The 10,926-nt window shown below is 41.3% G+C and overlaps 1 protein-coding gene across 1 annotated transcript in view; it reads right to left on the reverse strand.

Annotated features, from left to right (window-relative positions):
* Positions 1-10,926, reverse strand: part of CUNH9orf84 (chromosome unknown C9orf84 homolog) — a 97,845-nt gene that overhangs the window by 83,739 nt on the left and 3,180 nt on the right. Inside the window, exon 2 of the mRNA XM_019518198.1 lies at positions 8,400-8,590. Coding sequence (XP_019373743.1) covers positions 8,400-8,590 — 191 coding nt within the window. The remainder of the gene's footprint in view (positions 1-8,399; positions 8,591-10,926) is intronic.

Below are 10,926 nucleotides of genomic sequence, written 5' to 3' on the forward strand. Positions count from 1 at the left end.
AAAAACATATTTGCAAGGTTCCTTTCTATTCATTTTCTCATTTGTGTATTAGTATCATCAATTAAGTCATAAACAGTCATGGGTGACTGGTGCTGCCTTAGTTGTGGTGGACACATGCCCCCTCAGCGATTCTTGAAATCAGGGCGGGGATGGGTCCCCCTGTTGCCAATCCCGCCGACTAGGGGGGGATCCCCCCACAGCTGATTGCAAGATGGCCGATTGCTGCGGCCACTTCTGGGAGCGCAATGGCGCTCCACTTCCTGGCCGGCACTTGCAGGTGGGGGAAATGGTGCTTCTACCTGCCCTTCTGCCCATCGTCTAAGCAGTGAGCACGGCCAGTATAGGGGTACACCGGTGCTCTCAGGGGGTGCACATGCACCCTTATGTATCACCACTGTAAACAGTAGTGATAGTTTGGTTGGGTAATGTACACATATATCATATTTACTCAATTCTAAGATGAGGGTTTTTTTCCCCATTTAACATGTGAGGGAGAAAAGCCCCTTGTCTTAGAATTGTATAGGAGGGTGGGAAATTGAGGGTGGTGGGGAGGGAAGAGGGGGAGGCAGGCAGCTGCTGTGGCTTGGGCTCCAGTCCCTACTCAGGGTTGGGGCCATAGCTGCTATCTGCCCCCTCCCCCTCTCCTGCCACCTCTGTACCCTGCTGTCTCCCCCCTGCAACCTCTTATCCCCATCTCTTGCCCCCACGCAGCCTCTGATCCCCTGCCTGCCCCTTACTTTTGCTCCACGCCAGCAGGCTCTGTGTATATTGTAGTCTGGGGCACTGAGCATAGTTTTAGCCTGGCCCCTGATGGCTCTGAAACTCATGCTAAGCTGAGGCATACTCAAAAAAGTTAAAATACAAAATACTCATGCTAACTGCACAGTGCAAGAGGATGCAAGCTCATGGATAGGCCATCTGAGAAGAAATAATGAGGTAACACTTCCAGCTTATCTTACTATTCATGACGATTTTAAGCAGGCTCCTAGTTGTCTGGTATGTAACTGTGTGAAATGTCTATCCTTGATTAATTAGTATGGTAAATATTTATCTTGCAATTAATTCAAGTTATGTACAAGAAGAGTCATTCTCCATATGTGATAAATGTCTCCTCCTGATTTACTTCTGTTTTGCTGTTTCCTCCTGATTTAGTTTTGTTCTGTCTAGTGGTTTCCTTGATTTTCTAAGGACACTCCCCAAAACTGTATATTTTTCCTGGTTGTTAATCTGTTTCTTGATATGTTCTAAACTTAGTAGAAATGGATAACCACTTGTCACTTAGGAAGGTAATTCATTCAAACTGGAACTTTCTGATAACCGATAATGAGCAGTTTCATTAACAGGATTTTCAAATACTGTTTGGGACTCTCTCTTGATTTACACAACTACAAGAATGCTTTGAAGATGCTGAACTAAGGGTATAAGAAAAAAGTGGAACAGCTAACATCACGTGCTTCAAGAATGAAAGATCTCTCTGATAAGAACTGCTGCTGTACCCCAGCCATCTTGAGAAGCTGGAAGAAACAGACTCTCTCTCTTGTGGCCTATTTGGTGAGAAACCATCACCTTATAGCTAATTACTGGACTTTGCTTTGGTTTGGACTCATTTGACTTTGAATACTTGTAGTAAATAAAGCCTTTCTGTCACTCATCAAACAAAGTATTATGTCAATCCCTTAAGCTAGTCTGGAATCCTAGGTTTTATTTGCTAACACCCCACAACAGCCATGTGCAGCCCACACAGCTGCTACAGGGGCTGAACTGGGGGAAAACAGGGAGCAGAGGCTGGGCGAAAAGGAGAGTGCAGAGGCTGAGTGGGAAGTGGGGAGCAGAGGCTTGAAGGGAGAAGCCAGGGTTGTAGAAAAGGCAGGGGGCAGAGGTGGAAGGGGGAAGGTACAAGCAGGTACAAGCAGGAGGTAAGCTGCTTGACCTCCCCATGCCATCTGTCCCTCCACTGCCTGCCCCCCGTGGCGAGGGGGGAGGGGGGGGAGATAAATTAAAGGTGACCCTCCAATAATTAGATTTTATACATGGAAATTATAAGAAATGTATACATTTTCCACGTATATAATCTAATTATTAGGGGATCATATTAAATTCAGGGTAATCTTAGATTCGAGTAAATGTAATAAATGACACTAGTGTCTGGCTCCCATGTTTCCAGTGAGAGTAATGAAGTATCTTCATCTTTATAGTAGTAATGTATTTGGACACAGAATACAAAATTTCCCTCCACTCTAAAAACTGAAAACAATGGCAGATGCATATTTTTTAAAAGTTAAAAAGTGGTGGTCACTAGACACCAAATCATGAACCTTATCTACTTGATAAGGTAGAATTACTCTTCCAAATGGAAGATCTGCCATGCTGTTACTCCTTTTTAGCCTGTGTGGCTAGATAACATTTGGTATCTTTCAGGTTGTTTTCAACTAATGATGGATGAATGTCTTAGATGCCTTTGTGTTTCTTTTCAAAGAATGTATATACAGTCCTAGTGCCCTGAACACAGTACAGTTTTTTGTCTTGAGATACTCCTATGTGCACTCTCATACAAAGATCAATTCAAATTCTTGCCCCAACATTCAGCTTTAGTGTAATCTTTGGGCCATGGCTTTGTTGTTTCAGTTATCATTTGAAAAAAAAGGTTAATTGTTTGTTTAGCCTAAATGAAAAGTTGTCAACATTTTCAACAGTTTCACTGAAGTTTGTGATTGCACAGAAATCAAAGACAAATGTGTCTGGAGTCATTGGTGATGTATAGGGGGTGTACACAGGTGCACATGCACTCCCTGGGCACTCCTCTTGGTTGGCGATCAGCTGCTGGGGGACCCCCTCCCCAGTTGGCGATTGGCGGCTGGTGCCCCCCCAAGACTTGGGAGGCACAAGTCACCCATGTCTGGGGTTACCTAACCTGTGAACTTCTAAAGTTGCTGTTAGATGTGTAAACATGGCTCACAAGATAAACCCAGAAATTTCAAATAGGAACCTATTGTGTTAGAAACAGCCTGACCTGTTGTGGTCTTTCTGAGTTATTTGCAACAGAAGAATTGCTCTATTTTTTGCAGTCAAAAAAGTAATGAAAATTAGGATGCCTTGAGCCTAAAAAGGTTGAGAACCACTATTCTAAAGAGAGAGATAACTTGTTTCGGACTGTTTTGCACTGGCAAAGCAGCACAAAGCACATACATTTTGGGCAAGTGCACACAAACTAGTTACCATAAGTTAAAAGAAGGGCCTTTATTGGTCAGCTACGCTTGTGTTAACTGCCTGTGGGCATGTCTACACAAGATGCTTTACTTGAGATCAGAGCCAAGTGCTGCGCAGTAATTGTCACCATCTACATGTGCAGATGCTAGTTTTGCAGTCATTTGCTTTAATTGCGAGTAAATTTGCTACCTGTAAATACGAATAGCAAATTTGCTCCTGACTACTTACTGCGCCCTATGCCATATGTAGACGGCTGACCAGGAGCAAATGTGCTCCTGGTCCGCAGGGTGCAGGAGATAGCTCCCTGCCCCCAGGAACTGCCTGCTGCTAGGGAGGGCTCTGCCACGGGAGCCCAGACAGGGATGATACCCCCCTGGCCTGGCAACAGAATGCTCCCAGCCCCTGCTTCAGAATCGCAATCAGGGAGTGGGAAATGAGACATTCAGCCTGACTTCAGAGTAAGAATTCTGAATAAGTATCTCCCAGCCTGGGCCCTGTGATGGTGGAAGTTGGGTTGGACAATTAGAATCTCCCATCCCTGGCCTCACGATCATGGAGCAGGGGCTGGGAGCTCCATGCTGCCAGGACAAGGGGACATTGTCCTCACTTGGGCTCTAGTGGCGGAGCCTGCCCTGGCAGCAGGCAGCTCCTGAAGGCAGGGAGCAATGTCCCAGCCCCCACCAGGAGCCAGCTGTTTCCTGGCCCTGTGCTCCCTGCTAGATCCTTCTCTAGCAAACAGGGGGAGCCTAGAGCTCTCCCTAGCAACTGCAGGGGGCCAGTGCATGGCTGGTGGGGGTGGGAGCAGACTGCTGCCATGAGAAGCAAATCTGCTCTCTTGTCCTTGCACTTGTAGATACCTGCCCAGGGTGAGTTTACTCTACAGAAAATTACTGTCAAGTAAACCCACCCTGGAGCATTTGCACTTGTAGATGTGCCCACTGTGTACATCAGTGATTATCATTCAAGGTGCCGCAGCACCCTGGGGAGCCTTGAGATCCTTTCAAGAGTGTCACAGTGTGCTACATAATGTTACCACTGCTAAGTGTGGAAACATGATTCACAAAATAAACCCAGATATTTAAAATAGGAATCCATAGTGTTAAAAACATTTTGACTTGTTGAGATCTTTCTGACTTCTTTGCAACAGAAGAACTGTTTTATTATTTTTCTGTAGTCAAAAAATAGTGAAAACTGAGAGCTGGCGTTTTCCCAGTGGTGCCTTGAGTCTTCTGAGAAGTGCCTCAAGTCTAAAAAAATGTTGAGAACCACAGCTGTATTATCTTATCTGGCAGTAGATAAAAGCTAAACTATGGTAGTTTAGCACTCAGTGAAAAAAGCAAATAGTTCACATAACCTATGGCTCATGGCTGAAGCTTTTGCTTCCAAACTTAGCTTTTCTAGAATGCGCTGAGATGTGAAAAGCAAGACACTTAACAGTAATTTTAAAATTCAGTTGTCAGTCTTGTACTTACACATTAGAGCTTTACTAATCCTTCTTTTCATTTATTTCCCAATATAAACATATTGCAATCAAATTATATTTCATTTTTTGAGACCCAGAATGGATCCTATGCTTAAAAATCATCAAAATACATATCTGTGGGAGAACATGATTAAGATTGCCTCTGTCAAGAGGCAACCTTAAATGGTGATTCATGCCATTTCTTGATTCATGAAAATGTAATCATGCAATCTTAATTGTGGTTAGTTTACAGAATTATAATTTAAGTTCAATACCATGCACACTGTTCCTCATTCAGCAGTCCATGCTTATTCATTATTTACAGATCTACTTGAGTTGTGGCAAGTGAAAGAGATTTCCATGGGCCGCTCATAGAGCTGATTTCATGGCTTTTTCATGGTAAGCCAGCCCCTCACTGCTAACTGGCTTAGAGGGTTTGTGGCCCCATCCCTTGCTGGTGATTGTCCAACATGGCTGTCCATTATGGGGCCCCATCCCGCATCGCTGATTGGCCAAGAGGGGTGAGGCCATGCAATGTGCAGCCCTCCGAGCCATCAGTGGCAAAGGGTGTGGCTGCCACCTTGGCTGCTCCCCTTCATGCCAGCATCTTCCCCCCTCCCTGCCACCCTGGTGGGCTGAAAGGCTGGGCTGCAGCTGCCATGAGGACCACTGGCTCCTGCTGGGGAGCCAGCATTTTATTTTTAGTAAGGTTTTTGTTTTGTTTTGTTTTTTGATTTTGCAGATTTTACAGACAATGCTCAATTTCACAGTTTCTGCAAAATCATGAATTAAGTAGGTTCCTACATATAAGCATAAGTCCAACTGCTTTCCATGGAACTTAACAGAACTTAAGCATGTGCTCAAGTGCTTTGCCAATTAAAGGCAGACTTAAAAACAAATTTAAATTGTTTACTGAACTTGGACCATTAGCATAATTGTTGTGGAACTGGATCCTAATGGGGTTGAATGGTGCAGAACTGAAAATCATCCCCATGATGACCTTGTGTTCAGAACAGACATTTTAAATGTAACAGGAAAGCTATTAACATTTTAGCTTAGAAGGTTTGATTATAAGCTCACTTACACAGAGGTAGACTGGGAATAACTCCATTGAAATATGCAGAGCTATGCAGCTATGAAAGATAACACAAGTGTGAAGAGAATCAGGCAAACTGTGTGGTGCTAGACTGTAGTTTTTACTCAAACTCAATTTCACTTGCTCTCTTTTTATGTCAATTAAAATTGTGCTCCTTTAAATGATTATCTCAAGCTTTAATTTGTTTGTATTTTTCATTACTTTTGAATAAAAATAATTCACAAGTCAATGTCGATAAATTTTTAAATTTATGAGTAATTTGCTGTGCTTTGCATCATAATATTGATGTTGAAAATGTTGGTTTTAAGCAAGTATCTTCAAAACATGAATAAGCCTTTAACCAGTCTAAAATACTATATGGATATTTTTCACATTACAACAGTTAAAATAAAATTATTAAAGAAACCCATGCTGGTTTATGAAAGGTGGAATAGGATTAAAATCAGAAAGATATTGATAAATTTTAACATGCACAAATAGGTAGAGAAGGAGTACTGTATTAAAGTAAGTTTTTTAGACATAAATCTTTGCCTTACTCTGTTTGAACTGCAAATTCAAAATGTTCATTCAAAATCCATCTCAGGTTCTTTTTTAATTTGGGACTGTGCATTTAAAAACCCAAATTAGGATAAATTATGTCATCTCAGCATAACAACTGTTACTATTACTGCTACTTATCAATATTCCTCTTTACTGGTTTTCACTATATGGCTCTAAAGTCTTGTAATGAATGCAAGACTGCACCGCAAGCATACAATCATGTTATTTTCAACGTCAGCAGTCTGTTTAATAAGACAGTAATGAATTAGTTCGCAAATCTTTCCAATATTTGAAAAGGGCAAGGAAGGTTGTTTATTACAATGAGTCAGAAGGAAAAGGGTTTACTTCATAATTAACTGGCTTCTATTTAAGAATCTTTCTTAGAAACAGCAAAAACTGAGATTTTTGTTCTCTCTTTTGCAATAGTACATAATTTACTGGGTAAAGGTTACACATTGATAAATGCTGAACTGCTAATTCAGCAATTGATTCAAGAAAATATAGAAAAAAAATTATGATCCTCTCTCTTTGGGCTCTATTCATTTTTGTATAAGTAAAGGCATCATTCATCTATTCCATTTGCAGTTAAGAATAATTTTAAAATATTTTCTAAATCTAAAACTTTTCTTTTTTTTCTTTCACAGACAGTTATGTATGAAAATCTAACACTATTAAAATCATTTTAACAGTCAAAGAAACAGCCAGGTAAAATTTTTTAAGTGACTATTTTGCAGAACAAGTGGGTAACCTCTTCTTACATTCCTATTAAGTATGTAATGTATACTGAAATGTATGAGTAAATTAGACCTTAAACCACTCTAAATATCCTTGATATAGTATTTCATATACATATCATCTAACCTTAAGCAAATACCTATTTTTTAACTACACCTTCACAGTGTTTTAATTTTATCAGAATTAAGATTAGTGTACTTTCAATTATTAACCACAACATGCTTGCATTATTGATAGAAATAGTATATTTCTTATTAAACTTTATCTAGTTATCTTGTACAATGCTGTACCAAGAGCTAGTCAAGTCCTATATGTGACTCTGGGTCAAAGCTCCTTGGAAGTGGTCAGATTGTTTAACTTTGCTAAAGTGGCAAAATTCCAGTTACTGGTTTGGGTTGTATTCAAAGGCAAAAAGCTGTGATAAAAAAAATTCTAGTCAGTCTGGAACTATGAAAGTTGTAATTTCAGATCAGTTAATTTAATGAGGCCCTTACTATAATATGTGAGATTTGCTAGACATGTATCTCATGATGCTTCAAGGAATAATGTACAACAGGGGTTGTCAACAGGGGGTATGTGTACCTCTGGGGGTACTTGGGAAGGCCCCACGGGGTAAGCAGCAGCAGCGCAGAGAAGAGGGGGTCAGGGCTGCCAGCACTTTGTGTTGCTTGTGCTGCCGCCGGCACTTTTGTTTTCACCAGCACTGTGCACTGCCAGCATTTCCAGTTTCGTCTACCCCCCGACTCACTGATTGGATACCAGGCCCCCTCCCCCTCTGCTTACTGGGGTCTCCCTGCTTCTCGACTGGCCACCAGGCGTACATCAACCAAAAAAGGTTGAAAACTTCTGCTGTACAACATCATGTACCTTCAGTGCCCTCCTGCCTCAGCCATGAGCCCCAGCCATGTTCTGGGAACCAGCAGGTGAGTTAAGAAGGAAGTGAATCTTCACAGGTCAATTACAGGCCTGTTCAATTATTGGTTTCTTGTGGGTGCCAATTAATGTGAATTTTAGTTACATTAATACCAACTGAATTGGATTGAAAGAGTGACTGTCAGCTCACTCACTACACATGGGACAACAAGCAGTGACATCATCTTTCAGTCAAAAGATGATGGCTGCAATTCAGAAAACATTTTGAGTTTTGTATTACAGGGAATGGGGACTACTCACATGGATGTGTATGATTAAACGTGTGTTTTTGCAAGATTAAAACCTTGAACTAGTTTAAAATTGGTGTCCTGGAAACAAAATGCTATGAATCAATTAATCAATTTGTAATTAGCAAGTACATTAATTAATTGCAATTAGTAAGTTAACTACACACAATTTTGGAAAGCAATCAGTTAAACACTTTACCTTCAGCTTGTGGTTTAAGTGCTACGAAAGAGTCAGGCAGTAAAAAATTGATTTCAGTGGCATCTTCTTTCCAGTCATTTTTCATAAGCAGATACGCTTCTTCTATGTCAGTCTGTGAATAGGGATTTGAACTTGGAACAACTTCTAGAAGTTCATTATTAATATAGGGCTTGGTGTCATAAACTGGTTTCCTGAAAAAAAAAGTTATTTTTTCAGTGTGTTCTGATACTTACACAGTTCTTTGACAACAGATGTATGTAATATAAACCACTGCATGCTATCTTGACCCCCCATATACTAAATCTCATCATTATGCAGTAGTTTATCTTGTTAAAAGAATTGTTGTAACACTGAAAGTGAACATCTCTTCCTGTGACCAGAAGAATAAGATGAGGGCAAGAGGGGAATGCAGGGGAGGGATTGTGCTGCACACACAGACTGGAAGAGAGGGGTGCTGAGAGTGGGGAAGGGAGGAGCTTCTTACTTAATTGGACTTAAAAGTCCCCCACCCTCTGCTTCCACAGCATGATCTGCCTGCAAAGGCACCCCCTTTCTAAAATCCTGGGTCCACACATCTATACAGTCTTTCATGAAATGTTATTCTATAACTAGATAAATGAATTAATACTTCTGAATATATTGTTATATTCCAAACGTCTCACAAACTGAATATATATTTATTCTGTGATTTCACCAAAATTCCAACTGACTTAGATATATTTTGTCTTCTACATGGCTTACTCAGTTCTCAAATCTTTTATTAGTGGTAAACTAATATATGTATAGCTAATATATTAAAATATGAGTAAACATTACTTATATATTAGCTTACCACTATAGCTTGTGGGTGCCAATCAAACATTAGTTAACCTTCATGATGCCTACGTGAGGTGATGGGATATTATTACTTCAATTTTACATACAGGAACTGAAGCAGAAAGAGTCTGAGGTAAAAAATGTCTTCTAATTTTGGGTGGCTAATTTGAGAAGTCTGATTTTTTTCAGATAACTTACTTTTACATCACATGGTATATCCAAAGTCTAACTCCTACATTGCATGTTGTTGGCACAGAACTGACATTTGTGACATGTGGCTATTGGAGAACTGAAGCTGTTGTGACGTGTGGACCTCTATGGAAGCATCCAGATGAGTATGCACAGTTGCTTCCCCAGGGCCAATTAGCAGTGGCACCTTTGCTGTGTGCAGCAAGTTGCCCCAGATCAGCCCCGGGTGGTAACAGCCTTACCTGAGGTCCTGGGAACTTTCTGGGACTCTAACGGCAGCAATTCGGGTGCATGGAGCCTGCCCGGCAACTAGAGTACGGCTTTTGCTGGCCAGACTCTGGTTTTGGGTGGTGTGTGCTGCTGCCAGGTTTGCCACCCTTTTTTCCACAAACTTTTTTTGATAGTGGAATCTCCCATATTGCCTCTCAACTCCGTGTTCTTGGGGAACCCTGACACAGGACGCAGCCTGTCTGACTCACAAAGATTTCCCCCCCACCCCTCCTCTACCTGAATAAGAACTGATTATGAAAGACAGTGAACATGCAGTGGGACACGCACCTAAAACCCTACAGATAAGGGTGGCGAGAGTGAAACAACTGCCCTAGGTCTCATTTGCATGCAAGATGGAACTAGATGACAATTTATTTACATGGAAGATGGAGAACAGAACGCCCGAAGCAAAGACTGCAGTGAATTCTGGAATCAGAGAAGCAGGAGAGCACTGCACGATGGGGAATCTGTGCTCTAAATGCTAATCAACCCACATTTACACACACTCAGCTAAGCATTTATCAGACCAATTCTAATCTGGATTTACAAAGGACTCCCCCCCCCCATCTAAGCAGAAGTAAAAGTTTAATAGGCATCTTGGGCTGTACATTCCCCAGTCCCACTGTGGGAGTCCTACTTAAACCTGATTGACTAAAACTCTGTTGCCGGGTTGGGGAATGCTGAGGCAAAGAGACCGAGTCAGAGCAGGTATAGGCAACATTTGAACAAAGGTAAAGGGTTCATCACAGCATCCAGCCTGTTGGAGCCCTGACCACAAGTGTTGTCATACTTTTTCTGGGATGACTGATGGAAGTCCTCCCCACAAAAGTTATGAAAAGTCATGCTAAGCTGAGGCTTGTTCACAACAGGTAAAAATCCAAAACCCTGATGCTGCAAGCTATCTATTGTTTCTGAAGAAACCATGAGGTATCCCCCACCCAGTATATCTGCTATCCATAGGAATTTAAAGCTGGCTCCCAAGTGTCTGGTTACTCCTTAACCTTAAGTTTTTCCTGGTTATTAATCAGTTTCTTGAGATGTTCCAAACCAGATAACCTCTTGTCAACAGAAAAGACAATTATTTACACTATTAAGAATGCTTTCAAGAGGCTGAACTGAGGGTATAAAAATATGTAAAAAAAAGCAGCAAATGTGTGCTTCAAGAGGAGAAATCTCCCTGACACCATCCGCTGTTGTTCTCTAAAAGCTGAAAGAAACAGATCATCTCCCTTCAAGGATTGTGTTAAGAACT

This window comes from Gavialis gangeticus, unplaced genomic scaffold, assembly GCF_001723915.1.
Source record: "Gavialis gangeticus isolate Ggan-Ray unplaced genomic scaffold, GavGan_comp1, whole genome shotgun sequence".
Classification (NCBI taxonomy): Eukaryota; Metazoa; Chordata; order Crocodylia; family Gavialidae; genus Gavialis; species Gavialis gangeticus.